Source organism: Anas platyrhynchos, chromosome 4 (assembly GCF_047663525.1).
Source record: "Anas platyrhynchos isolate ZD024472 breed Pekin duck chromosome 4, IASCAAS_PekinDuck_T2T, whole genome shotgun sequence".
NCBI classification, from domain to species: domain Eukaryota; kingdom Metazoa; phylum Chordata; class Aves; order Anseriformes; family Anatidae; genus Anas; species Anas platyrhynchos.
In genome coordinates, this window is record NC_092590.1 from 79191474 (window position 1) to 79219066 (window position 27593).

At 66.3% G+C, this 27593-nt stretch overlaps 4 protein-coding genes across 5 annotated transcripts in view; 2 read left to right on the forward strand and 2 right to left on the reverse strand.

Annotated features, from left to right (window-relative positions):
• Window positions 1-1575, forward strand: part of HSPA12B (heat shock protein family A (Hsp70) member 12B) — a 13525-nt gene extending 11950 nt beyond the window's left edge. For both annotated transcript variants that reach the window (XM_072037944.1, XM_038172115.2), the window contains exon 13: window positions 202-1575. In XM_072037944.1, the coding sequence (XP_071894045.1) occupies window positions 202-863 (662 nt within the window). In that variant the 3' untranslated portion in view covers window positions 864-1575. The remainder of the gene's footprint in view (window positions 1-201) is intronic.
• Window positions 1410-14102, reverse strand: ADISSP (adipose secreted signaling protein). Its single transcript, XM_072036792.1, has 12 exons — window positions 14098-14102; window positions 11103-11339; window positions 9118-9229; window positions 8856-9012; window positions 8543-8591; window positions 8271-8331; window positions 7949-8072; window positions 6266-6367; window positions 4632-4774; window positions 3463-3601; window positions 2297-2419; window positions 1410-2190 (listed from the first exon to the last, which is right to left on the reverse strand). Exons 1-12 carry the CDS (start codon window positions 14100-14102, stop codon window positions 2090-2092), a joined length of 1353 nt encoding a protein of 450 aa, XP_071892893.1. The 3' UTR covers window positions 1410-2089.
• LOC140002365 (M-phase inducer phosphatase 2-like) lies at window positions 13541-19557 on the forward strand. The gene is given in 22 exon segments (XM_072036793.1): window positions 13541-14300; window positions 14485-14527; window positions 14530-14599; window positions 14688-14739; window positions 15235-15276; window positions 15403-15439; window positions 15538-15618; window positions 15717-15836; window positions 16058-16195; window positions 16455-16529; window positions 16767-16790; window positions 16792-16939; window positions 17016-17032; window positions 17343-17438; window positions 17569-17631; window positions 17727-17744; window positions 17746-17826; window positions 18098-18161; window positions 18164-18230; window positions 18910-18993; window positions 18995-19019; window positions 19107-19557. Coding segments are annotated over 22 exon segments (1644 nt in total). The 5' UTR covers window positions 13541-14142; the 3' UTR covers window positions 19248-19557.
• Window positions 19558-23415: 3858 nt separating this feature from the next.
• LOC140002353 (uncharacterized) lies at window positions 23416-25689 on the reverse strand. The gene is made up of 7 exons (XM_072036777.1): window positions 25531-25689; window positions 25305-25421; window positions 25140-25214; window positions 25009-25065; window positions 24734-24885; window positions 23725-23837; window positions 23416-23646 (listed from the first exon to the last, which is right to left on the reverse strand). The coding sequence occupies exons 1-7, from the start codon at window positions 25598-25600 to the stop codon at window positions 23421-23423; spliced, it is 810 nt and encodes a 269-aa protein (XP_071892878.1). The 5' UTR covers window positions 25601-25689; the 3' UTR covers window positions 23416-23420.
• Window positions 25690-27593: the final 1904 nt, after the last annotated feature.

The window sequence follows — 27593 nt, forward strand, 5'->3', positions numbered from 1 at the left end:
GGGGGCTCCCTGCTCCCCCCGGCACCATGAGGAGCACCTGCAGCACCCCCACACAGCCCCCAGCACCCCCCAAGGACGGGGAGCTCCTCGGTGGCTCCCTCGGCACCGAGCGCTGCCCGGAGCGCTTCTCCCCCACTCACCGGCACCGGGGGGGCTCCCTCACCCCCTGCCTGACCCCAAATCCCCTCTTTCTGTCCCCAGACGCCCTCCTGAAGAAGCCCGAGGTGCAAGGCATCAAATTCCTCTTCCTGGTGGGGGGCTTCGCCGAGTCGCCCATGCTGCAGCACGCCGTGCAGGCCGCCTTCGGCGCCGCGTGCCGCGTGGTCATCCCGCAGGACGTGGGGCTCACCATCCTGAAGGGCGCCGTGCTCTTCGGCCTCGACCCCACCATCGTCCGCGTGCGGCGCTCCCCCCTCACCTACGGCGTGGGGGTGCTCAACAAGTTCGTGGAGGGCAAGCACCCGCGGGAGAAGCTGCTGGTGAAGGAAGGCAAGAACTGGTGCACCGACATCTTCGAGAAATTCGTCTCCGTCGATCAGTCGGTGGCGCTGGGGGAGGTGGTGCAGCGCAGCTACTGCCCGGCGCGCCCCGGCCAGCGCAAAACCATCATCAACATCTACTGCAGCGCCGCGGACGACGTGGTTTACATCACCGACCCCGGCGTGCGAAAGTGCGGCACCGTCAGCCTGGAGCTGCCGCAGCTTGGGGAGGGGGGGGGACACGACGGTGACACCGGTTCCCCCCGCGCCCGCCGCGAAATCCGCGCCGCCATGCAGTTTGGGGACACGGAGATCAAGGTGACGGCCGTGGACATGAGCACCTCCAAGACGGTGCGGGCCACCATCGATTTCCTCTCCAACTGATGCGCCCAGCTCGGCGGGGTTGAGCAGGGGGCACCCTGGGGGGGGCAAGACCCAAGCGCTCCCCCCCTCGCCGTGCCGAGAGGTCGCCGTCACCCCGCGGGGCGCCCCGATGCTGAGAATCGCTCCCCAAAAAAAAAAAGGGCTGGGGGGCCGAATTCAGAAGGCATAAAGCCAGCCCTGGCACGGCCCCCAGCACCCAGGGAGGGGTCTGGGGCTGCCCCCCCCCGCTGCTGGAGCCCAAATTTCTGTATTTTTACTGCTCCTCGCTGCGGGTGCCACGCTGAGCGTGCGGGAAGGAGCCCCGCACCCAGCCTGGGGCTGCCTGGAAATGCATCGCCCCCCCCCCCCGCCACCCCCCCTCATCCCCTGGCTGCCCACACACCAACAAACACATCCTCACCCCCCCGGGAGTCTGAGGGCTGCAGGGAAAGGGGGGGCACCCCCCCTCCACCCCCCCTCTGTGGGTTTTAATCGTATTTAGGAGAGAAAATTGCCCGTGAGGGGGGAAGGAGCGCGGGGGGGGGGCGCAGACAGGCTGAGCTCTGGCACGGTTAAACTGACATTTATTAGTTACCTCTATAGATACTATTTTTTCTTTTTTGTACTTAAAAACCCGCCCGCACGCGGCCATGTATGTATATATCTATATATTTATATCTGTATAGGCACACCGAGCCTCCTGCTGCTGCGGCCGGGGGGGGGGGGGGGGGGACAGGGAAAAAAAAAAGCAAAAAAGGGGGGAAAAACACGAGGGGGAGCAAGGCGGTGCTCAACGTGGACATGGACATGGACAGGCAAGGGGAGCCAGCCCCCAGGAGGCAAAATTTAACCCGGGGGGGCCCAGCTCGGGGTGTGCCCCCCCCCCCCACGCCCCCAAATGCCCCCTCCTGGGGAGGGTGGGGTGGGAGAAAAGCGAGGGGAAGCAGCAGCAGGGGGGCAGCACGGGGGGGGGCTTTCCCCAGCCCAGCCCCATCCAAGGCAGGAGCTGCCGGGGCACTTCAGGAGCCTCAGGGGGGTTTTGGGGGGTTTTTTGGGGACGCCCCCACCCCGGGGGGGGAGCAGAGGCACAGGGTGGGGGGCGCTGCAGCAGCCCTGGCTCAGCGGGCAGGGGGGGAGCAGCAGCAGTGGCAGCCCCCAGCTCGGTGGCACCAGCGCTGGGGGGCCTGGGGGGGCATCTTGCCTGCTTTAAAGGGGAGCTGTGCCCCCCCCGGGGAGGGGGCCGGGGGCTAATCGAAGCCGTGCCAGTCGCTCTGCTCCGAGTCGTACTCCAGCTCCGCTCCCACGCAGCGCACCCCCTCCAGGAGCATGGGGGTGCCGTGGTGCCGGTCTGCGGGACGAGGGGGGGGGACAATGGGAAATGGGGGCACGGGAACCCCTGTGAACCCCCTGGGGGGGGGCAGGACAGACGCCCCCAGCCCCCCAGCAGCCCTTACCCATCACGCGAGCCTGCACCACCACCTTGAGGCCGGCGCCGTCCCCGGTCTCGCTGGCGAGGAGCATCTCCTCCTTCAGGACCCCCTCCTTGTGCGCCGTGTACTCGCACTTGATGCTGTAACCTGGGGACGGGGGGGGGATGCTGAGAGCCCACGGCTGGGCCAGGATTTTGGGGGGCGGGCAGGAGCTGCTCACATCCTGGGGGCCCCGCTCTGGGAGCCCCCAGCCCCGAGCTGCTGCTGGCATCGCCCAGGGCAGGAGCACGGGGCTGGTTTTTGGGGTGCCCGGCCCCAAATCCAGCAGCACAATGCGCAAACAACCCCAAAAGCACCCAAAGGAACCCCTCTGCCTGCGCCCTGCCACGGGTGGGCACCCGGTGCCGTGCCCCAGGGCACCACCTCCCCGCAGCCGGGCACCCCAAACCCTTCCTGATATGAGAACCCGTGCCAAAATTCTGCAAATGTCCCCTTGCAGGGCAGGGGGACAAGGTAACAGCCCCAAAAGCAGCCAGGAGAAGGGTGAAGCCTGGCCCCACAGCCCTGTGTGCCCCCCCCCGGAGCGCAGGCACAGCTGTCAGAGCGGGAGGAGGCGGCTGCTTTCCATCCAGAGGGAAAAAAGCTCTCCATAAAAGCAGGGAGTAGGCAGAAAAATAAACACCTGCGGCAGCTCAGCAGAAAAAAAAAGGCATCAGAGCAGCCCCGGGGCCACGAGCCTGCCCGAGCACACTGCCAGCGGCCCGGGGGGGCCCCCAAAAATGGTGCTGGGGGGAAATAAAAAGGTGCTGAGTGCCAGGGGTGGGGGCTGCCCCCACCCAGGAGCCCCTCAGGGGTTCCCGGCTCTGCCTCGTGGTGCCCGGGTGAAGCCGAGGTCTCAAACCCAGCGCTTGGCACCCTGCGCCCTGGCTGCTCCTGCCCCAAACTCCCCATCCCCTGCCACATGGGGACGGGGGTGGCATCGGGGACGTCCCCACGCAGCAGGGGTGCCGAGGTGGTGGCACCCACACAGGCACGCACCCTGCTGGGGACATGGGGACAGCAGCAGGAGCCGCTCTCCATCACACACCCCCTCCTTAAATCACTTCTGGCTCCCAGGACGGTGCCCCCCAGGGGGGCAGAAGCCACCCCCAGGACCCTGAGGGGGGGCGCAGAGGACACGGGGACCTTACCTTCAGGCCCCGAGGTGACGCTGAGGACCCTGAGGTTGGGGTTGGGGAGGGGCAGGGCGCAGACGTCCTTCCCCAGCCGCTGCGAGGGGGGCAGGAGGAAGGCGATCTCGTACTTGTGCAGGATCTTCAGGAAGCCCACCTGCGAGGGGAGAGGGGGGGTCACGCCGGGTGGGATGAAGGCGAGGGGCTCACAGCCCCCCAATCCCACCCCACACCCCCCTCCTGTGGGGCAGGGACCCACCAGCACCCGACGCTCGCCCCCAGGCGCCACGGGGGTGGCACGGGGTTTGGAGCAGCCACGGGGGGGGCGTTTTCCCAAACACTCAGGAAAATGCAATAAACACGGTTATTTTAAGCTGCGCAAAGCGAGCAGCAGAAATAACCACTGCTGGGAACGGCGCTGCTGAGAAGGACCCCGGGGACGTGGGGGGGCAGCAGAACCCATTCCCCCCCCCCCCCGTTGACACCGAGCAGCGCTCAGGGACCTGCAGCAGGAGCCAGGACGCCTCCAGCAGCATTTATCCACTCCGACAAAAACCAGAGCCCTCTCCCAGCCCCCACGCTGGTTTCCATCACGCTCAACAATCCATATTTCGGGAAGGGCCCCCCCCCCATTTCTCCCAGCACCCCAGAGCCCCCCGAGAAGGGGGATGCCACCCCAGCACCCCCATCGCACCCCCAGCACGGGGACACCGCTCTCCCCCACCTCCAACGTGCACGGGGTGGGCTGCACGGGAAGCACCACAGCCCCCCGGGGCTGGGAGAGCCCCAAAAACCACCCCAAAACCCCCCCGTGAGGGGCAGCAGCTGCCTCGGGGACCCACCTGCAGGGCACGTGCGGTGCCGGCAGCACAACGCCGGCAGCCACCCCCGGGGCGGCGATCGCTCAGCAACCCGCAGCAATTTTTAGGGCAATAACCCATCAAATAAGTGACTCAGAGCTCAAAAGGGAATTTTAAATCGCTCTTGCCTCACGCAGCGCCGGGGTGTACCTGCAGAGCCCTTCGCTGGTTTTATTCCTCGTGGAAAGGAGCCCCCCCGGGGGCCGTGCCCTGAGGAGCCCCACAGCCACCCGTGGAGAGGGGTCCCCATGGCACCCGCGGGCTCCCCGGGCACGTGTCCACCCCCAGCAGCCCCCCAAAAGCAGGTGTGCCCCCCCCAAATCCCACCTTGACGAGGAAGTGCCCGTCCTTCTCCTGCGTCACCATCACCGCCGAGTCCCGCAGCTGCTCCTGGAAGTGGACGTGGCCGGGGGCCCCCTCCGCGGGCTGGCTGGGGGCGAAGCGCACGCCCCCCGCCTTGGCCTTGCCGCCTGCACGGGGCGAGAGGACGGAGCCCACGCGTCACCCCCTGCCCCCGGGGACACGGAGCCATGGGGCAGGACGGAGCCATGGGGCAGGACGGGCTCCGTGCCCCTCCCCAGCCCCTGACACTCCCGGACTCCCACCAGGAGCGGTGCTGTGCGCCCTGGGGCTTTTCAGGATGGGGTCTGCGGGCTGCCAGGGGGAGAAAACTCTTCCTCCTTCTCCTCCTCCTCCTCCTCCTCCTGCAGCAGTGACCCTGGAAATGTCCTGGCCAGGCTGCCCACACAGGGTGAGGCACAGCCCCCAGCAATGAGATGGGGGGGGAAAAATCCTGCTGCAGGGGCTGGGGGGGCACTCACAGCACGGGCTCTGCACCCAGGCACCGAGCTGGGAGCGGGGCCGGGCACGGAGCAGGGTCCCGGTGGCTTCAGCACGGAGATGTGGGGCAGGGGGACGTGTGGGGACAGCCGGGCTGCCGCAGCTCCACTGCTGGGCTGTGTGTGTGTGGGAGGGGGGGGCAGAACCCCAAAAAAAGCCCCCTCCCCAGAGCCGCCGAGCGGCGTCCATCTGGCAGCAGGCAGGGAGCAGATTGCTGCCTCCTTGAAGAAAAGGCTTCTTTGTGCCTGATTTACAGGGGATTTAATAACTCGCCATTGTTGGGCAGGAACAGCTTGGCGAGGAACGCAGCAGGCAGCGGGGCTGGGGGTGCGAGGCCGTGGGTGGGGGTGTCCCCACCTGAACTCACAGAAACCCCCCCTGGGGGGCGCACGGTTTGGGGTGAATTCGGCACAGCCCCACAGGATCATCGTGGGGAGCCCAAATTGCTGCTGGACCCAGAGCTCGAGCAGCCCCCAGGCAGCTCTGGGGGGGCACCGGGACGCGGCACCGCACCCTGCCCACGGGGGTGACAGGGATGGGGCCCCCACCCCGAGTGCTGGCACCACGCAGAGCCCAAATTCCTGCACTGAAATTAGGGGTGCGATCCCTAATTGTGCATCCTGCACACACCCAGGCAGCCACGCCGACAGCTCCGTGAGTCAGCCTGGGGCTGTAAGCGCCACCTTTTGTCACTGGGTCCTGCCGTGAGGGTCCCCGTTGTCCCCCAGTAGGCAGCACTGGGAGCACTGGGGCAAGCGGGCAAGGAGATAACGGGCAGCCTGCCCTTGGCACCGCGGCCACGGGACCGGCAGCGCTGCCAGGAGAGCCGCAGGTGATGACAGCACGCGGCGCAGGGACCCTGGCACCGTGCCCCCCGGGTGGGGGCTGTGCCAGCAGCCTGGGTAAGGCTGCACCGAGGGAGGGGGCCACGGGGGTGGGGGGCACGGGGAGAGGCACAAAGAGCCCCCAGGGCTGTGTCTGGGGGGTGCAGGGCTGGGAGTGCCGCAGCCTTTCCGTGTCACCTCAGCATGCAGCCGGGAGGCAGCGGCACCGGGAGCACCCCGAGAGGCTGGGGGGGCACCGGGGGGGGTGGTACCGGGGGGGGGGGTACCGGGACTCACCCTTGCTGGCCGCAGCCATGGGTCCCCGCCGCCGTCCGGTGTCCTTGTGCCGAGCTTCAGAGGAGGGGGAGCGAGGCCATGCTCCGAGGGGCGCCGCCGGAGCTGGGGGGGGGGGAAAAAGGGGTCGGTGAGCACCGGGGATGCCGGGGGGGGAGCCTGGGCACCGGCACCGGGGCTCTGCCGGTGCTGGACCGGGGGGGGTGGTGGTGGACCCCGGTGCTCCCCCCCCGGTGCTCCCCAGGGCCACGCAGCTCCCACGGCCCCGGGGTCACCGCGGCTGGGACAGGGCAGGAGCGGCCCCTGGGGAGGGGAAACGGGGACCGGGGGGGGCGGGGGGGGAGCGGCGGGGTCGTGACCCCGTGACCCCGACCGTGACCCCGGGATGAAAAGGGGGGGGGGGGGGGGAGGGGGCAACGGGGTGAAACCGAGCACGGGGCGCTGGAACGGAGCGCGGAAACCGGGCGGAAACGTTAAAAACGGAAAAACGGGAAAAAATACAAAAATTAATAAAAATTAAAAAATTATTAAAAAATTATTAAAAAAAATAAAAATTAAAAAATTAAAAAAATCAAAATCCACGCGCTTTTAGGGGGCTGGGAGGGGACCGGTGGGGACCCCCGGGGCCCCCCCATGCACCCCGAGCCCCCCCCCCCGCCGGTGCCGTCCCCGCTCACCGCCGCGTCCCGGGCGCTGCCCGCTGCCCGCTTCCCACTACCGGGACACGCCCCCCGCCCTCCTATTGGTCACCCCGCTCCTCGGACACGCCCCCCCGCCGCTCCCATTGGCCCGCCGCTCTGCGGTCCCGCCCCCTTCCCCCGCCACTCCCATTGGCTCCGGTTCCTACGCGGCGCGCCGGCAGGGTTCACTCAAAGGGGCGTGGCCGTCAATGGGAGGGGGCGTGGCGATGGGAGAGGGCAGCCAATGGGGAGAGAGTGGGCGGGGCTTGAGCGGCAGGAGGCCCCGCCCCCGCGCCACGCGGTTGCCATGGGGACGCCTCCCCCCGGTGCCCCCTCCCCTCCCTGAGCCCAGCACCGGGGGGGGGGCGGGGGGCACCGGGGGGGCACCGGGGGTAGGGACAGGGGGGTGGGGGGGCACCGAAACGGCTCCCCCCGGGATTAGCCACCAGCCCCCAACAGGGATTAACCGGGAGCCCCCCGGGGATTAACCGGGAGCCCCCCCCCCGGGGATTAACCGGGACCCCCCCCCCGGGGATTAACCGGGACCCTCCCCCCGGGGATTAACCGGGACCCTCCCCCCGGGGATTAACCGGGAGCCCCCCCCAGCCCCGGAGGGAAGGCTTGGAGCACAGCACGGGTCGGCATCGCCGAGGCACAGACGGGGAGGCACGGTCAGGGTGGGCACGGGGCTGTAATTCTGCTCTGCCCCCCCCCCCCCAAGCACCGGGAGGGGGGGTACCGGGGGGGGGGGGGGGGCACCGGGGGGGCTCTGCTCAGCGCTGCTCCCGCTGCAGGCGCCGGCTGAGGTCGTCGATCCGCGTGTCCTTGAGGCGCAGCAGCTGCTCCAGGCGCCGCACCTTCAGCTGCAGGAGCTGAGCGGGACCTGCCCTCAGCTCGGTGTGTCCCCCCCCCCCAAACCGGGCTCGGTCAGCCCCGGGAGGGGGGGGGGGGGGCACACCGGGATGGTGGGGGGGGGGGGGGGCACCACGGTCCCGGTGCCGCTCACCTGCACGGTTTCCTGGGCCAGCAGCAGCGCCTGCTCCTTCTCTGCCAGCTGCAGGCGGGCGGCAGCGGCGTCCCCCGGGGGGGGCCGGGCTCCTGGGACAGGGAGGGGGCACCCAGGACAGTGACTGAGCCCCCCCGCACACCCACTGAGCCCCCCGGCCGTGCCCAGCACCTCCTGGGGTCCCCCTTCCAGGAGCCTGCACCCCACGGGGACCTGCGGAGCACAGCCTGCAGGGACCCCCGGGGGGGGCACAGACCCCACAAAGCCCCCACACAGCCCCCACACAGCCCCCACAAAGCCCCCCCACAGCCCCCAGCCTTACCCCACAGCCCCGGGGGGCTCCTGGGCACAGCCCCGTCCCGTGCTCTTCACCTTGCCCCCCCCTGTCAGGAGGGAAGCAATAAAACAGAGCGGAGAGGTTGGGTCCAACCTCAGTCCAGGAGCACAATTAGGGTTAATTAGCACACGGAGCATCTCCCTCAATTAGCACGTGCCCTGCCCAAACAGCTCTGAGCCCTCACGCCCCCCCCCCAAAAACAGGAGGCAGATTTTGGGTTAGGAGAGGGGGGTCCCAAGGTGTAGGGGGGGCCCTACCCGTCTCCAGGTAGCCGATCTCCTCCTGTGCTGTCCTCACGCCCAGCTCCTGCACGGAAAAACCCCGTTACCATGGGGTCACCCTGCAAGCAGCCCCCCCCCGTGCTGGGGGGGGGCTCCAGGCCCACCCCCCTGCCAGGAAAATGGGGGATGGAGCACCCCAACCCATCCGGCTGCCCCTATATCAGAGGTCGGCTCAGAGCAGGGGGTTCCCAGCAGCGTGGTGGGGTCAACCTGCCTCAAATTCCTGCGCAGCCACAGCCCCGTGGTGCCCCCCTGGGGGGTGCCGGGGGGGGGCCCAGGCCCCACTGACCTGGTGGGGGCCGGGCAGCGCCTTGCTCTTTTTCTGTTTTTCCTCGATTTTCTGTCGCAGCACGAGCAGCACCTGCTCCGCCATGCCCGGCCGGCACTGCGCCACCTGACGGATCACCTCGTCCGGGAGGGACAAGTTCAGCTTCCTCAAAACCTTCCTAAAATAAATAAATTAAAAAAAACAGGAGCCAAAACAGCTCTGAGGGGTAGCGCCCCCCCAGCCCGGTGGGGGAGCGGGGAGTGGGGCGCCGCCACCCCGCTACCTGTTGAGGTGTCCCCAGTTGGCCAGCTTCTGCGGCGTGGAGCTGGCGGGCACGAAGCTGTGCAGCTGCACCATGGCGGGGAAGAAAAACTTCACCACCTCGGCTGCCAGCACTGCGGGGGGAGGAAGAGGAGGAGGAGGAGAGGAGGTGGTGGGGCGCGGGGCCTGGTCCTATAACAGGCCCGGGTCTGGCCCCACAACCACAACCTGGCCCTACAGCAGGCCCGAGCCTGGCCCTACAACCACAGCCTGGCCCTACAACCTCAGCCTGGCCCTGGCCCTACAACCTCAACCTGGCCCTACAACCACAGCCTGGCCCCACAGCAGGCCTGGGTATGGCCCTGCAACCTCAGCCTGGCCCTACAACCACAGCCTGGCCCTACAGCAGGCCCGGGCCTGGCCCCACAACCGCAGCCTGGCCCCACAACCACAGCCTGGCCCCACAACCGCAGCCTGGCCCCACAACCACAGCCTGGCCCTACAACAGGCCCGGGTCTGGCCCTACAACCACAGCCTGGCCCTACAACAGGCCCGGCCTGGCCCTACAACCTCAGCCTAGCCCCACAGCAGGCCCGGGTCTGGCCCCACAACCACAGCCTGGCCCTACAACCACAGCCTGGCCCTACAGCAGGTCCGGGCCTGGCCCTACAACCACAGCCTGGCCCCACAGCCACGGCCTGGCCCTACAGCAGGCCTGGGTCTGGCCCTACAACCTCAGCCTGGCCCTACAACCACAGCCTGGCCTACAGCAGGCCCGGGCCTGGCCCCACAACCGCAGCCTGGCCCCACAGCAGGCCTGGGTCTGGCCCCACAACCACAGCCTGACCCCACAGCAGGCCTGGGTCTGGCCCCACAACCTCAGCCTGGCCCCACAGCAGGCCCGGGCCTGGCCCTACAACCTCAGCCTGGCCCTACAGCAGGTCCGGGCCTGGCCCTACAACCTCAGCCTGGCCCCACAGCAGGCCCGGGCCTGGCCCTACAACCACAGCCTGGCCCCACAGCAGGCCTGGGTCTGGCCCCACAACCACAGCCTGGCCCTACAACCACAGCCTGGCCCTACAACCTCAGCCTGGCCCTACAACCTCAGCCTGGCCCTACAGCAGGTCCGGGCCTGGCCCTACAACCACAGCCTGGCCCCACAACCACAGCCTGGCCCCACAACCACAGCCTGGCCCTACAGCAGGCCTGGGTCTGGCCCTACAACCTCAGCCTGGCCCTACAACCACAGCCTGGCCCCACAACCACAGCCTGGCCCTACAGCAGGCCTGGGTCTGGCCCTACAACCTCAGCCTGGCCCTACAACCACAGCCTGGCCCCACAACCACAGCCTGGCCCCACAGCAGGCCCGAGCCTGGCCCTACAACCTCAGCCTGGCCCTACAGCAGGCCCAGGCCTGACCCCACAGCAGGCCTGGGTCTGGCCCTACAACCAGAGCCTGGCCCTACAGCAGGCCCAGGCCTGGCCCTACAACCTCAGCCTGGCCCTACAACCACAGCCTGGCCCCACAACCTCAGCCTGGCCCTACAACCTCAGCCTGGCCCTACAACCTCAGCCTGGCCCCACAACCACAGCCTGGCCCCACAACCACAGCCTGGCCCCACAGCAGGCCTGGGTCTGGCCCCACAACCTCAGCCTGGCCCTACAACCACAGCCTGGCCCCACAACCACAGCCTGGCCCCACAACCACAGCCTGGCCCTACAACCTCAGCCTGGCCCCACAACCACAGCCTGGCCCCACAACCACAGCCTGACCCCACAGCAGGCCTGGGTCTGGCCCCACAACCTCAGCCTGGCCCTACAGCAGGCCCGGGTCTGGCCCCACAACCTCAGCCTGGCCCTACAACCACAGCCTGGCCCTACAGCAGGCCCGGGACTGGCCCCACAACCACAGCCTGGCCCCACAGCAGGCCCGGGCCTGGCCCCACAACCACGGCCTGGCCCCCTAAAACCCCCCCCGGCTCCCCGGAGGCCCGGAGCCGCTCGCACCGCCGTCGCTGAAGTCGCGGGCGACGTTTCTGCGGGGCCGGGAGAGGGGCACGGAGTCCAGCCAGCCGTACAGGGCCCGCAGGCCGCCATCGCCCGCCGCTCCCGGGCCTAGGCCCAGGCCTGCCATGGCGCCCGCCGCGTCGCCATGGCAACGGGGCCGCGCGGGGCCTGATGGGAGCGCGCCGAGGGGTTGCCTGGCAACGGGGGGGGCAGAGAGAGGGGAGGGGTCTGGGGGGCCTGGGGGGTGGGGGGGTTCTGAGGGGGGGGCACAGAGATGGGGGGCTGGGGGGTTCTGAGGGGGGCAGAGAGATGGGGGGGCTGGGGGGGCTGGGGGGGGTCTGAGGGATGGGGGGCTGAGGGGGAGCTGGGGGGCTGGGGGGGATTGGGGGTGGGCTGGGGGCTCTGGGGGGCTCTGAGGGATGGGGCCTGAGGCTGGGGGGGGGGTCCCGGGCAGGGGAGAAATGGGGGGGCTGGGGGGGGCTGGGGGGGGGTCTGAGGGATGGGGGGGGCCTGAGGGGGAGGCTGGGGGGTTCTGAGGGGGGGAGAGATGGGGGGGCGGGGGGGGGATTGGGGGGGCCTGGGGGCTTCTGGGGGGGGTCTGAGGGATGGGGGGGGTCCTGAGGGGGCTGGGGGGGTCTGGGGGCTGCAGAGAAATGGGGGGGTCTTGGGGGGTTCTGGGGGGGGGCACAGAGAGATGGGGGAGGTTGGGGGGGGTCTTGGGGGGCTGGGGGGCTTCTTGGGGGGGGTTTTGAGGGATGGGGGGGCACAGACAAAGGGGGAAGAGGGGGGGTAGGATGAGATTGGGGGGGGGTTGAGCAAATGGGGGGGGGATGAGGGCGAGGGGGGGTAACAGGAGAACCCCCCCCCGAGGCCATCAGCGTGGCAGCAACCTCTGCCCCCCCCCCCCCCCAGGCCCCCAGCCCCCAGCCTCCCGCTGCTGGGGCTGGAAGCAATTACAGGGCTGGGGGGGGGGCACCGGGAGCCCCCTGCCCCTGTTTGCCCCCCCCCCCAAAATACCACAAATTACAGGGGGGGGGCACAGGACCCCCCCCTCAGCCCCACTCCAGCCCCTCCAGGGCCCCCCCCACAGTGCTGCCAGCAGGGCCGGGTGCCCCCCCCCCCCACCCTAAAGCCTTGGGGCTGCCCCTGGTTGCCCCCCACCCCCCCCAGGGTCAGGCAGGGCTCGCCCCCCCCCCCCTTTTATTGTCCCCTCTGAAAAGGGAGAACGCGGCCGGGACAATGGCTCAAAGGCCGCCCCCAGCCCCTGCTCTGCATCAGAAAGGCCGGGGGGGGGGGATTTAAGGAGGGGGGGGGGGCACCCCCAAAGGGACAGATGGACCAAAACCCGACCCCCCCCCCCCCACAGCAGGGTCGAGGCTGGGGCTCGTGGGGTCGGTGCCACGTGGTGGGGCCAAGCCGGGCCCCCCCCCCCCGAGAAATTTTATTATTTTATTTTATTTTATTTTATTTTATTTTATTTTATTTTATTTTATTTTATTTTATTTTATTTTATTTTATTTTATTTTATATTTTACTTTTTTTTACTTTATTTTATTTTTATTTTGTTTTTTTTTGTTTTATTTTATTTTATTTTTATTATTTTATTTTATTTTATTTTATTTTATATTTTATTTTATTTTATTTTATTTTATTTTATTATTTATTTTATTTTACTTTATTTTATTATTTTATTTTATTTTATTTTACTTTATTTTATTTTATTTTATTTTATTTTATTTTACTTTATTTTATTTTATTTTATTTTATTTTATTTTACTATATTTTGTTTTATTTTATTTTTATTATTTTACTTTTATTATTTTATTTTATTTTTATTATTTTACTTTATTTTACTTTATTTTATTTTATTTTTATTTTACTTTATTTTATTTTACTTTATTTTATTTTACTTTATTTCATTTTATTATTTATTTCATTTTATTATTTATTTCATTTTATTATTCATTTGGGGGGGGGGGCAGCGTCCGAGCAGCCGCCCCCCCCCCCCGTATCCCACCCCCCCCGCCCCCATGCCCCCCTCCGCATCCCCCCTCTTACTCCCCCATCTGTGCCCCCCCCATAACACCCCCCGTGCCCCCCCAGCCCTGTGCCCCCCACCCCCCCACTGCCCCCCCCCCCATTCACCCCCCCCATGCACCCTGCCCCCTGCACCCCCTCCTCGTTCCCCCCCCCAGCCCCTAAACCACCCCGGCCGTGCCCCCCCCGGCCCCTCACTTCCCGGCCCCGTGCCCCCCCCCGTGTGCCCCCCCCGTGGGGGGCCGGGCTTGCGGCGGGGCCGTGCTCGGGGGGGCGGTGCCGCCGCCGCTGTTATTTTTCGAATAGGGACTGGGGCGGCACCGCCGCCTGCGGGGGCCCCGGCTCCGGCCCCACACCGCCACCCCCCCCCCCTTTATCTTCTATTTCTCTTCTTTTTTTGCATCTCGTATTTTTTTAATTTTATTTTTTTTTATTATTTTTTTATTATTTTTTATCTCTTTTTTTAATTTTATTTTTTAAGTTCCTTTCTTTCGTTTTCATTTTCCTGGTTTTCATCTTTTTCATCTTTTCATCTTTCATTTTTATTTTTTCATTCTTTCATTTTTCTTTTTTCCTTTTTTTTAATTTTCCATTTTTCCTTTTTCCTTTCTAATTTTTCACCTTTTTCATTTTTAACTTTTATTTTTTTCCTTTTTCATTTTTAAGTTTCATTTTTCATTTTTTATTTTCTTCTTATTTTATTTTATCTTATTTTTCTTTTTATTTTTATTTTATTTTATCTTATTTTTCTTTTCTTTTTCTTTTTATTTTATTTTCATCTTATTTTAATTTTTATCTCCTTTTAATTTTTACCTTATTTCAATTTTTCTCTTCCTTATTTTTATCTCATTTTACTTATCTCCTTTTAATTTTTACCTCCTTTTAATTTTCATCTCCTTTTAATTTTTACCTTATTTCAATTTTTATCCCATTTTTCTTTTAATCTCTTCCTTTTTACCCCATTTTCCCATTTCTGCCCCATTTTCCATTTCCCGCCCCCCCCATGGCTGCTCGGGGCGCCCCCAGCCCCCGCGGGCTGCCCGGGCTGGCGGCGCTGCTGGCGGTGGCGGCGGCTGGGGGGGGGGGGCGCGGGGGGTCGTCGGGGATGTCGCCGGTCACGACTCTGGCTCGCGACATGGACAAGCTGGCGGGGCTGGGCAGGTCAGTGTGCGGGGGGGGCTTTTTTTTTGGGGGGGGGGGGCTTTATTTTTTTTGGAGGGGTGCTTTTTTTTTTTGGGGGGGGGGGTGATGTTCCGGGGGGGTTCCCGGCCGTGATGTGGGGCTGGGGGCGTTGTGGGGCTGGGGGTGAGGGTCCCAGCCCCGTGCCCCCCCCCTCGTCCCACAGCCACTGTGACACCCCCCGGAGAAAGGCTCCGGGGGGGGCCCTTCCCCGCGCCCCCGCTGCCGCCTGGCCCGCGCCTCCTCGGGCTCATCCCAGGGCTCCGACGCCTCGGACGCGGGTGAGTTTTTTGGGGGGGGGCACGGGGGGGTCCCTTGGGGTGTCCCAGCCCCCCCCCAACCCACCCCCCCCCACCCTGTCCCCCCCAGGACTGGGCCTGGACTCCCCCACGCAGGAGGACCCCGAAGCCCTGGAGGACGTGTGAGTGCCCCCCCCCAAGGGGAGACCCCCCTGTACCCCCATAACACTGCGTGGGGGGGGGTCCCCACCCGGGGCAGCCCCCCCCGGGCTGTGTGTGTGCCCCCCCCCACCCCGCATGGAGCCGCCTTTACCCAAAATCCAGCTTGGGGGGGGGGGGGGGGGGGGGCAGGAAGCCACAGCCTGTTCCGGGTGGTGCTGGGCGATGGGGGGGGGGCATGATAAAATGGGGGGGGGCTGCAGGAGGGTCGTGTCCCCCCCCCCAGCCGTTGGCTATGGGCAGATGGCCGCTGGGGGGCCAGCTGGCGGGGGCAGCGCTGGTGGCCCCCATTAGCATACAGGTGGGCAGCGGGACCACCCGCGGGCCCCCCCACAGCCTGACCCCCCCCCAGGGCTGTGCATCAGGCTGAGCCCCCCCCCCCAAAAAAAAAAAACACACAAAGCAGTGCCCGGGGTGGGGGTCCGACACCCCCTGACCCCCCCCCCCTCTCCCCACAGCTTCGAAAAGGCCGTGCTGGGGGCTGGCAGGGTCGTCACCGAGTAAGTTTGGGGGGTGCCCCCCATCCCCAGACCCCCCCCCCGGGGCTGGGTCACCCCTTTTTGGGGGGGGGGTCCCTATGGTATGAGGGGGGGGCGCCATTGATCATTCCCCTCCTTGTCCTGCAGCAACAAGCTCCTGGCGCGCAGGATCCACTCGCTGCCGGTAAGATTTGGGGGGGGGGGGGGCACAGGACCACGGGCTGGGGGGGCCGTGCAGCACCTCTCACCCCCCCCCCCCCAAAAAAAAAACCCACCCCACAGCCACGGCTCCTGGGGGCCAGCCCAGCCCTGAGGAACATCTCCAACTGCAGCCCCCCCGCCAGGGAGCAGCCCCAGGACGATGTGAGTGGGGGCAGCCTGGGGGGGGCTTGGGGGGGGGGGGGGGGGGCTCGGGGAGGGGGCTGCTATAACGCTGTGCCCCCCCCTCGGCTTTCCCGCAGGAGGGGGTCGTGTTTAAGAAGCCGCAGAGGCCGGGGCACCGGGGGCGGCTGCAGGCGGCCGAGGGGGGGTCGGGGAAGGAGCCGTTCGCACACAGACCCAGCTCCGCGCCCAGCCTGCTGGTGAGAGGGGCTGGGGGGTCGTGGGGGGGGCTGGGGGGGTCAGGGGGGGTCGTGGGGGGGGGGGGCTGCTGCTCGCAGGAACCAAATCTGCGAGCCCATGGGTGCGGGGGTGGCACCGCGGAGGGGATCGGGGGGTCCCATCTCCCATCGGGGAGCACCGTGGGGGGGGGGCTCCATCTCTGGTGGTGCTCAGTGGTGGGATGTGTGCCCCCCCCCCCCAGTTTGACACCCCCGAAAAGGAAAACCTGCCTGAGGGCGAGAGCCCCCCCGTGGTGCTGCGCCGCTGCTCCCTCACCTCCTCCATGGGCGAGGAGGAGGATGATGGCTTCATGGAGATCCTGGACGAGGAGGAGATGAAGGTACTGGGGGGGGGGGCAGAGGGGGGGGGGGCTCTGCCTCTGCACCGTGCCCCCCCCCCTATGACCCCCTCCCGCTTTTTATGGCTGCACTGAGTCCCTGGGGTGGGCGAAATCCCTACGGCTGGTGACACCCAGGGGGGGTCGGAGCTCGGGGACACCCCAAAATTGGGAGTGGGGGGACTGGCTGGGGGGGGGCGAGATGCCTGGGGGGGGCAGCAGGGCCGAGCCCCTCAATGTCCCCCCCCCACTGTGGCAGCAGAGTGACCCCGAGGTGCCGCCGGGGATGGCGAGCCTGCTGACGGCCCCACTGGTGAAACAGGAGGAGGCAGAGCCGGTAGGTGCAGCCCCCCCCGAAACCCCAAAAAAACCCCCAAAAAGCCCCCCCAGGGGCAAAAACCCTTGGTGGGGGGGGGGCAGCAGCATCAGCCCCAGGGCTTGGGGCACACCCTGGGCTACCAGAGCTGGGATCCTCACCCCAAAAGGGGAACCAGCGGAGCCCATGGGGGGGGGTGTGCATTGCCCAGGGCACCCACGCGGGGGTCTCCTGTCCCCCCCCCCCAAAAAAAAACAGCCCCCCAGCAAGCGCAGCAAGTGCCCGGCAGCTGTTCCGCTCGCCCTCCATGCCCAGCAGCGTCATCCGGCCCATCCTCAAACGCCTGGGGAGGCCCCACGACAGGGACACCCCCGTCAAAACCAAGCGGCGCCGCAGCGTGGCCGGCACCCCCGGAGAGGGTGGCGGAACCGGTGGGTGACAGGGGAGGGGGTGTTTTGGGGGGGGGGTCTCCTGCTCGCCCCCCCGGGCTCATGATCCATTCCTTAGGGGAGGTGGCAGAGCCGGTGGGTGATGGGGGGAGGTGGTGTTTGGGGGGGGGGGTAGGGGTCTCCTGCCTGCCCCCCCTGGGCTCCTGACCCATTCCTTGGGGTGTTTTGGGGTTTATTTTATTTTATTTTATTTTATTTTTATTTTTATTTTATTTTATTTTATATATTTTATTTCATATTTTATATTTTATTTTATTATTTTATTTTATTTTATTTTTTATTTTATTTTATTTTATTTTAATTTTTATTTTATTTTTTATTTTATTTTATTTTTATTTTATTTATTTTATTTTATAATTTTATTTTATTTTATTTTTTTTGGCAGAAAGCGCGGCTGCTGCGCTCCCGGTCCTTCTGCCAGGAGGAGATCGAGAACATCCTGGCCAACGACCACCGCGAGCTCATCGGGGACTTCTCCAAGGTGGGGGCTCCGGGGGTGCCCTCAACCCCACCCCCCCAAAAACCCAGGGTGGCCGCAGAGCCCTGCTGGGGGCAACCAGGCTGGGTGGGTGCCCCCCCATTCAGCCCCTGACCCCAAATGTCACCCCCAGGCTTACCTGCTGCAGACGGTGGAGGGCAAGCACCAGGACCTCAAATACATTTCCCCCGAAATGGTAAAGGGAACGGCCCCATGAGGGTATGGGGAGGGTCCCGGGAGCCCCCCCCGGTGCCGGTGGGGGGGCTGACGGGGTCCTGGCCCCCCCCGCAGATGGTGGCGGTGCTGAGCGGGGCAGTTCAGCAGCTTCATCGACAGCTGCGTGATCGTGGACTGCAGGTACCCCTACGAGTACGAGGGAGGCCACATCAAGGTCAGGAACCGCTGCTGCACCCCCGGGGGGGGTGGGGGGGCTGGGGGCTCGCCCTGCCCTGTCCGAGGGGTCCGAGCGGGGTGGGGGGGGGGGCGTTAAAAATATCAAAAATATCAAAAATATCAAACGCCGCGGGTTTGGGATGCTCTGGAGGTGCTGAGCGGCGTCGCAGGGGGTGCTGCGTGTGCCTGAGGGGGTGTGGGGGGGTCTCAACCTGGCAAACAGCGGGGGGCAGCGGGGTGAAGGTGCCTCCTGTGTCCCCCCCCCGCAGGGTGCCGTCAACCTGCCGATGGAGCAGGACGTGGAGGAGTTCCTGCTGAAGAAGCCCATCGTGCCTTTGATGCCAGCAAGCGTGTCATCCTCATCTTCCACTGCGAGTTCTCCTCCGAGCGGGGGCCCAGGATGTACGTGGGGGGGCTGGGGGGCTGCTCCTGGGGGCCAGAGGCTCTTAGGGGCCAGGGGCTGTTCTTGGGGCTTGGGGGGCGGCTCTTGGGGGCTGGGGGGCTGCTCTTGGGGGCCAGGGGTGGCTCTTAGAGGCTGAGGGGCTGCTCTTAGGGCCTGGAGGGCCGCTCCTGGGGGCTGGGGGCAGCTCTTGGGGGCTTGGGGGGTGGCCCTTGGGGGCTGGGGACAGCTCCTGGGGACCGGAGGCTCTTAGGGGCCAGGGGCTGTTCTTGGGGCTTGGGGGGCAGCTCTTGGGGGCCAGAGGCTCTTGGGGGCTGGGGGGCTGCTCCTGGGGGCCAGGGGTGGCTCTTAGAGCCTGGGGGGCTGCTCATAGGGTCTGGGGGGCTGTTCCTGGGGGCCAGGGGGGCTGCTCCTGGGGACCAGGGGCTGCTCTTGGGGCTTGGGGGGTGTCTCTTGGGGGCCAGGGGCTGCTCTTGGGGACCAGAGGCTGCTCTTGAGGCCTGGGGGGCTGCTCCTGGGGCCTGTGGGACTGCTCTTAGGGCCTGGGGGCAGCTCTTGGGGGCCAGGGGCAGCTCTGGGGGGTCGGAGGCTACTCCTGGGGACCAGCATGTCCTGCCCCAGGGCCACCCCAAGCATTCTGCCCCCCCCCCATCCCCCCCACATCACCACCCCCCTCCCCAGGTGCCGCTTTGTCCGCGAGAAGGACCGCGCCTGCAACGAGTACCCCCACCTGCACTACCCCGAGCTCTACGTCCTCAAGGGGGGTACCGCGAGTTCTTCCCCAGTACCAGGTGAGCCCCCACGACCCCCCCCCCTCACTTCCCAATTACCCTAATGTCCCGGGGGGTCTCTGACGGTGCCGGGTGCCCCCCCCCCAGGCACACTGCGAGCCCCAGGACTACCGGCCCATGCACCACGCCGACTTCAAGGAGGACCTGCGCAAATGTCGCCTCAAGAGCCGCACCTGGGCGGGCGAGCGCAGCCGCCGCGAGCTCTACAGCCGCCTCAACCACTGCTGAGACCCCCACCACCGGGGGGGGCCATCAGGACCCTGGGGGGGGGTCTCAGCTCCCCCCAAGGGGGGGTCCAGGCCTCGTCCCACAGCACTTGCAGCCCCCTCCCAGGGTTTGTGCCCACCAGGGGGTTGCAGAGAAGCACTTAGAGCCCCCCAACACACCCCTCGGGGGTCGGTGCCCGCGGGGGGGGCATGGGGGGGGCGGTGCTGTGGGACTGGGCAATAAATGGGGCTGGGGGCCTGGCAGGCTGCCCGTACTTCCGGGTACAGGCAGCGGCTTCACCGCCTCGCTCTCAATGCTTGAACTCCGCCAATCACAGCGCGTCTTCCGCGTCGCTTCGGCCAATCGCGTGGCGCCGCTGTCACGTGTAGGGGGCACCTGCACCCGTTTCTCCAATGGGAATCGAGCGTCTCCGCGCCAGCCAATCGCAACGCGGGGAGATGGGAGGGTGGGAGGAGCGTTAGCCCCGCCACGCCCGCTGCCACGTGACTCTTGGCGGGCCGGGGGTCGCGGCGCGGCGTTGCCATGGTGCGCGCGCTGCTGCTGCTGGCGCTGGGGGAGCCTGGCCACGCCCCCCCGCCTGGCCACGCCCCCCGGCCACGCCCCCTGCCGCGTGCTGCTGGCGCGCTCCTTCGAGCCCCCCGGGACCCCCCCGGGACCCCCCCAGGGTCCCCCCCCGGCAGCGCCTCCGCCACAAGGAGCAGCTGCTGGCAGCGGCCAGGTATGGGGGGGGGGGCTCCGAGGGACCCCCCCCAGGGGCTGTGGGACCCCCCCGGGGGAGTCACATTTGGGGGGGGGGCGCTGGGCTCAGTGGGAAGGCTGTGGACCCCCCCCCAATACCCCCAGGGATAGGGGATCCCTATTTTGGGGGGGGGTCTGGGCATGGTGGGACCCCCCTACACACCCCCTATTGGGACCCCTGGGCTGTGGGACCCCCCCAGTAGGAATTCCATTGGGGAGGGGGGAGTTTGGGATTGGTGGGAGGGCTCCGGACCCCCCCCAATACCCCCAGGGATAGGGGACCCCCATTTTGGGGGGGTCTGGGCTCAGAGGGACCCCCCTGCACACCCCTACTGGGACCCCCGGGCTGTGGGACCCCCCCAGTAGGAATCCCATTGGGGTGGGGGGAGGCTGGGCTCTATGGGAGGGCTGTGGACCCCCCCCCATTACCCCCAGGGATAGGGGAACCCCATTTTGGGGAGGGTCTGGGCACGGTGGGACCCCCCTGCACACCCCTACTGGGACCCCCGAGCTGTGGGACCCCCCCCCCCGTAGGAATCCCATTGGGGAGGGGGGAGTTTGGGATTGGTGGGAGGGCTCCGGACCCCCCCCCCCAATACCCCCAGGGATAGGGGACCCCCATTTTGTGGGGGTCTGGGCTCAGTGGGACCCCTCTGCACACCCCTACTGGGACCACCGAGCTGTGGGACCCCCCCAATAGGAATCCCATTGGGGTGGGGGGAGTTTGGGATCAGTGGGAGGGCTGTGGACCCCCCCAATACCCCCAGGGATAGGGGAGCTTCATTGTGGGGGGTCTGAGGTTGGTGGGACCCCCCCGCACTGGGACCCCTGGGTGGTGGGACCCCCCCCCAGTAGGAATCCCATTGGGGAGGGGGGAGTTTGGGCTCGGTGGGAGGGCTGTGGACCCCCCCCTCCCAATACCCCCAGGGATAGGGGAGCTTCAGTTTGGGGGGGCTGAGGTTGGTGGGACCCCCCCAATAGGAATCCCATTGGGGTGGGGGAGTTTGGGATTGGTGGGAGGGCTGTGGACCCCCACCCAGTACCCCCAGGGATAGAGGACCCCCATTTTGGGGGGGGGGGTCTGGGCTCAGTGGGACCCCCCCAGTACCCCCTACTGGGACCCCTGGGCGGTGGGACCCCCCCAGTACAAATCCCATTGGGGAGGGGGGAGGCTGGGATCGGTGGGAGGGCTGCGGACCCCCCCCCAATACCCCCAGGGATAGGGGATCCCTATTTTGGGGGGGGTCTGGGCATGGTGGGACCCCCCTACACACCCCCTATTGGGACCCCCCGGGCTGTGGGACCCCCCCCAATAGGATCCTATTGGGGTGGGGGGAGACTGGGCTCGGTGGGAGGGCTGTGGACCCCCCCCAATACCCCCAGGGATAGAGGACCCCCATTTTTGGGGGGGTCTGGGCTCAGTGGGAGGGCTGCGGACCCCCCCCAATACCCCCAGCAATACGGGACCCCCATTTTGGGGGGGGCAGGGCCCGGCGGGACCTGCCCCCCCCCCAGCAATACCTCCCCCTTCCCCCACCCTATTAGAGGGGGGGGTCCTCACCCAAATCCCCCCCCCCTCCAGCAGGTCGCCTCCCACTGCCACCTCCAGCACTCATCCTCCGGCCGCCCCTCGCCCCCCCCTCTCCCCGAGGAGCCCCCAGCCCTGCAGCACGCCCCGGGGGGGCTTTCCAGCTGCCCCCCGGCGACCCCTTCCCCCAGGCCACCCCGGTGGCTTGGCTGGGGGGCTCCGGGCTGGCCCTGGCCCTGCTGTGCGACCCCCGGGACAACCTGGCTCTGGCCGAGACCACCCTGAGGCTCCTGGCCCCCCGCCTGCTGGCCGCCCTGCGCCCCCCGGCCCCCCCGGCCGCCCGGGGGTCCTGCTGCGCCCCGATGCCGCCGACCTGCTGCTGGAGCGGCTCCTGCCCCGAGGGCAGCTCCTCTTCCTCACGCAGGCCTTCCTCCAGGCCGGGGAGAGGGGGGCGCGCCGCTGAGGTGGACCCCCACACACACACACACCCCCCATGGGGTGTGGTTTTTGGGGGGAAAAAGGGGGATGGGGGCACAGAGGGGTGCAGAGGGAATAAAGGTATGTGCTGGGGAGTGGTTGTTGGGGGTTTAATTGGGGAGGGTTGCGGGGGGGGTCATGGGGATGGGATGGGGTTGGGGTTGGGGAGGGGAATGGGATGGGGTTGGGATTGGGATGGGGTTGGGGATGGGATAGGAATGGGATGGGGATGGGGATGGAAGGGGAATGGGGATGGGATTAGGGATGTGAATGGGATGGAGATGGGATTAGGGATGGGATGGGGATGGGATTAGGGATGGGATTGGGATGGGAGGGGGATGGGATTAGGGCTGGAGATAGGATGGGGATGGGATTGGGGATGGAAGGGGAATGGGGTTGGGATGGGATTATGGATGGGATTAGGGATGGGATTGGGATGGGGATGGAAGGGAAATGGGGATTGGATGGGATTGGGGGTGGGATTAGGGATTGGGGTTGGGGATGGGGTTGGGTGGGATGGGAAGGGGATGGGGTTGGGATGGGATGGGATGGGATGGGATGGAAGGGAATGGGGATGGGATTAGGGATGGAGATAGGATGGGGATGGGATGGTGATGGGATTGGGATGGGATTGGGGATGGAAGGGAATGGGGATGGGGTTATGGATGGGATTAGGGATTGGGTTGGGATGGGGATGGAGGATTAGGGATGGGATTAGGGATGGATGGGGGATGGGATTGGGGATGGAAGGGGGAATGGGGGGGGCACAGCTGGGCGCGTTGGGGAATAAAGGTTGGGCTGGGGAATGGTTGTTGGGGGTTTAATGGGGGGGGTCGGGGTGGGGTGGGGGGGGTGAGAGTGGTGGGATAGGATTAGAGATGGGATGGGATTAGGGATGGGATTGGGATGGGGATGGAAGGGAAATGGGGAGGATGGGATTAGGATGGGATGGGATGGGGATGGGATTAGGGATGGGGATGGGATTGGGATGCGATGGGGATGGGATGGGGACGGGGATGGGATGGGATTTTGAATGGGATGGGGTGGGATTGGGATGGGGATAGAGTGGAATGGGGATGGGATGGGGATGGGATAGGGATACAACAGACGGGATAGAATAGGACAGAACACTTGGGTGGGGTTGCACAGACCCTATGGATCCCACGCCCCCCCCCAGCACCTCGGGGCTCCCCAGGGCCGGGCACATTCCCGAGGACATCATCAGGGGGCACCCGGGGGGGGGCTGCGGGGCTCTGCCCACCCTGGGGGGGGGCAGCACCGTGGGTGCCCCCAGCACCGGGACCTCCCCGGCCCACACTGGGGGGGGCTGGGGGCTGCACACATGGGGGGGGGGGGTCCTGGGGGGGTGGCTGATTGGGGACGGGGGCGCACGGAGATGGGGGCACAGCATCGGGGGGCCCAGCGGATGTTTAATTGGATTTAATTGGGGGCAAATGGGCACCGCCTGCCTCACCCCGGGTTTGGGGGGGGGGGTCTCTCAGGGCCCCCCCAGGCCCCGCTTGCAGATCCAGAGGAAGGGGATGTTGCAGTTGTGGTCGTTCCAGAGCCCGGTGCCCACCGGGGTGGATCTGGGCGCACCCCTCGCGGCCCTGCTGCCCGTGCTGCTGCCGGTCCGGCTGCCCCGGCGCCCAAAAGCTGGGGGCACAGCAGGTCGGGGGGGGGGTCCCAGCAGGGTCCTGTGCCCCCCCCCCCAGATCCCTGCCGCCCCCCGACCTGTTGGCCGGGCTGTACACGGTGCCGTCCACCCAGCGCCAGGTGTCGTTGGGGCCGCCGTCCTCCAGCCCGATCCAGTAAGAGCCCCCCCGCGACTCCCGCGCCAGGAACTCCTGCAAGGAGGGCTCAGGGGGGGGCAGGGGGAAAGTGGGGGGGTCGGGGGGGTAAATGGGGCACAGGGGGGGCGAATGGGGGCACAGGGGGCAGGGGGCTCATGGGGCAACAGGGGGGCAAATGGCACAGGGGGGCACATGGGGTAGGGGGTGCAGGGGGCAGGAAGGCACAGGCAGGGGGGTGCATGGGGTGGGGGGCACAGGGGGCAGGGGGGTGCATGGGGTGGTGGGTGCAGGGGATGGGGGGGTACATGGGGCAAGGGGGGCGAATGGCACAGGGGGGCACAAGGGGCAAGGGGGTGCATGGGGAAGGGGGTGCAGGGGGCAGAGGGGTACATGGGGCAGGAAGGCACGGGCAGGGGGGTGCACGGGGTGGGGGGTGCAGGGGGCACAGGGGGCACGGGGTGCATGGGGCAGGGGGGGGCGAATGGCACAGGGGGTGCATGGGGCAGGGGGTGCAGGGACAGAGGGGTACATGGGGCAGGAAGGCACAGGTAGGGGGGTAGATGGGGTATGGGGTACATGGGGTGGGGAGGCACAGGGGGCAGGGAGGCACATGGGGCAGGGGGGTGCATGGGGCAGGAGGGGCAAATGGCACGGGGGGTGCATGGGGCAGGGGGTACAGGGGACAGAGGGGTACGTGGGGCAGGAAAGCATGGGCAGGGGGTGCATGGGGCAAGGGGGGCGAATGGCAGGGGGATCACAAGGTGCAGGGGGGGCGCATGGGGCAGGGGGGTATATGGGGTCAGGGGGCACAGGGGCACGGGGGTGCATGGGGCAGGGAGGTCAAATGGCACGGGGGGTGCATGGGGCAGGGGGTGCATGGGGCACAGGGGGCAGGGGCAGGGGGTGCCCGGGGGTGTCCGCAGGGCGCAGCCACCCCCCCCAGCTCCCACCTGCTCGTCCCAGCTGGTGATGGAGGTGAGCTGCGCCTGCCGGGACAGGCAGAACTCCCTCGCCTCGCGCCAGGGCTTCTTGCCCCAGGAGAAGTAATAAATCCTCCCCCCATGGTACCGCCAGCCCAGCCCCAGCCCCTGCAGCCAGCGCCCTGGGGACAGCCGGGGGGGGCTCGCTGCAGCCGGGCCGGGGGGCGCACGGGGGGCACACGGGGGGCACAGCCCTGCCCCGACCCCATGGGGTCTGTCCCCACGTCCCCACATCTCCACGTTACCCAAAGCGTCCCTGCGCCTCTGTGCCACCTCGGGGCTGTCACCGGGGCTCCGTGTGCCTGGGGGGGGGACAGCAGGGACAGGAGCCTGGCACAGCCCTGCCCGCGCCCCCCCTGCCACCAGCCACACTCACCCTCGGGGCTGGGCAGGGGTCCCAGCACCTCCAGCTCTGCCCGTGCCACCCGCAGCTCCGCGCGGTCCCGTGCGCCTGGGGAGGGCAAGGGGGGGGTCAGGGCAGCCCCAGCCTCCCTCCTGCCCCCCAAAAAAGGGTGAGGGTCCCCAGCCTGGTTGTGCTTACGCAGGGTGGCCACGGCCGCCAGGGCAGCCCCCAGGGCCAGGAGGGTCGCCAAGCCCGCGGCCAGCAGAGTGCCCAAAACCCGGCGGGATGGGGGTGGCCGGGTCCCCAAATCCAGAGCTGCGGAGAGACGGCAAAGGGACCCTCAGCGGGGGCTGAGCGGGACCCCCAGGACCTGCACCCCGGGGGTCCCAGCCCCACGGAGGAGCCGCGGGGTCGGGGTGCTCACCGCGGGGGTAGCGGATCTGGAGGTTCTCGTACAGGTCCGGCCCCTCGCTGCCCATCCTGCTGCCCCCCATGCCCCCCGACGCTTCCTCCCCGAGCCCCGCAGCGGCAGCCGAAGCAACCGAAAGTGCCAGGAAAGGGAAGAAGATACCGGGGGGGGGGGGCTGCGTGGGGTGCCACCGCCCAGGCTGGACAGGGATTCCCCCGTCCCAATGGGGTCAGGCCTCCACGCAGGGTTTGGGGACACCCCACGGGGACACCCCGCATGGGGGATCCCTGTCCCGCACCCCACGGCCAGCCCTGGGCTGCGGGGACCCGCAGGTGGCTCCCCTGGGGCACATCTGGCTCGTGGGGATGGCACGGGGGGGGGTCAGCCACAGCCTTGGCCACGCTCCCGAGCACCCCCCCCGGCGCAGCCCTGTTCCGCTTTTTGCCCTCAGATGCAGAACCGGGTTCGGGAAACAGCGGGGGAAGGCTGGGGGGGTGGGGGGGGGCGGGTTCTGGGGCCGTTTCCTGGGCTCAGCACCCCCGGTGTCCCCCCCCCAGCACAGCCCTCGCCCCGTGCGCTCCTCCCCGTGTGCCCCACACCTCGCTGTGGGTGCCCCGGATGAGTTATTTCACAGCTTTCTGGGTGTTAATTTTTTTTTTTTTAATTATTATTTTGTTTTCTGTGTGTTTTTTTTTGTTTGTTTTTGTTTCGGCCCCAACAATCGTGGATGGATCTGCAAGATGCGGCACTGCCCCGGCACGGGGATGATCCGGGGACGCGATTCCCCCACCCGCCTGCAGCCCCTCGCCAGGCTCAGCCCCAGTGGCCCTACTGGGATGAACTGGGAGCCCTCATCCCCCCCCCAGGCTGCTCCTGCACAGGGCTGAGGCCCCCCATGGGATGAGGGGTCCTGGACTCAGCACCCCCAAGGAGCTCCTGGGGGCCAGGAGGGTTTGGTCCCTGCTGCTGCAGGGGTCCTGGATTCGATGATCCCTGGGGGTCCCTTCCAGCTCGGGGGGTTTTATGGCCTTGGTGCTTGGTGCTGGTGGGGGTCTCATGGGGAGCAGGGGGAGGTCGGGGTGGGGTGGCTGAAAGCAGCAGCACAAAACCCGCTGGGTGCACCCAGAGCAGCTCAGCACAATGTGGCACGGCCCGAAATGAGGGATGGGGTCACCGGCTGCACCCCTGGGTTATGGGGTCAGACACCATCCCACCACCACCACCAGCACCACCAGCACCACCAGTACCACCAGTACCACCAGTACCACCAGTACCAGCTGGGCGAGCAAAGGCAGAAAGCGAGGCCTTCTCCTGTCCACTTACTCACGTAGCGTTTCTCCTCGTTATGACTACACAACCACCCCGGAATGCAGAAATTTGGTTCTCTACTGCAAAAACACAACTTCATTTCTCACAGAATGGGCTGAAATTGCACCAGGGGAGGTTTGGGTTGGATATTGGGAAGAAATTCATTACTGGAAGGGTTGTGGGGCACTGGGATGGGCCTGCCCGGGGAGGCGGGTGAGGTATTTAGGAGACATTTGGATGCAGAGCTCGGTGATGTGGGGCAGTGCAGGGCTGGGTAGGGTTGGGTCAGGGGCTGGGCTGGGGGATTTTGGGGTCTCCTCCAACCTGGGTGGCTCTGGGATTCTGGAATTTTGGGGGATTCTGGAATTTTGGGATTCGGGATTCTGCGATTTTGTGACTCTGTGACTGTGGGATTCCATGATTTTGTGACTCTGGGGTTCCATGATTTTGGGATTCTGTGACTCTGGGGTTTTGTGACTGTGTTTTTGGGGTTTTACACCGATTTGGGCTCTGTTTCTTGGCAGCACAGAGGCGCTGCAGACGCCCCCCCCCCCCCCCCGCGCCCCTCTCAAAATGGCGGCCGCGGGGTCCCCCTCGCAGCCTGCCCGCACCCAACATGGCCGCCACCCGGCCGGGCGGGCGTCACCGGGCCGGGCCGCGCCCCTCTCCAAAATGGCCTCCCCCAGGCGCATCGCCCTCACCCAAGATGGCGGAACGGCGGGGGCCAAAGACACCGGTGCCCGCTTCCAAGATGGCGGCCGCAGCTTCAG

What these genes read in the sequence shown, in the direction of transcription:
- LOC140002353 (XM_072036777.1), bottom strand. Translation starts at nt 25,600, where the DNA reads ATGGGGGGCAGCAGGATGGGCAGCGAGGGGCCGGACCTGTACGAGAAC. An exon ending in TCACCAGCTGGGACGAGCAG is followed by an intron (nt 23,838 to 24,733) that starts GTGGGAGCTGGG and finishes CCCTCCTTGCAG; the next exon opens with GAGTTCCTGGCGCGGGAGTC. An exon ending in GTGTACAGCCCGGCCAACAG is followed by an intron (nt 23,647 to 23,724) that starts GTCGGGGGGCGG and finishes CTGTGCCCCCAG; the next exon opens with CTTTTGGGCGCCGGGGCAGC.
- ADISSP (XM_072036792.1), bottom strand. An exon ending in CCGCGACTTCAGCGACGGCG is followed by an intron (nt 9,230 to 11,102) that starts GTGCGAGCGGCT and finishes CTCCCCCCGCAG; the next exon opens with TGCTGGCAGCCGAGGTGGTG. An exon ending in ACGGGCACTTCCTCGTCAAG is followed by an intron (nt 3,602 to 4,631) that starts GTGGGATTTGGG and finishes CTCCCCTCGCAG; the next exon opens with GTGGGCTTCCTGAAGATCCT.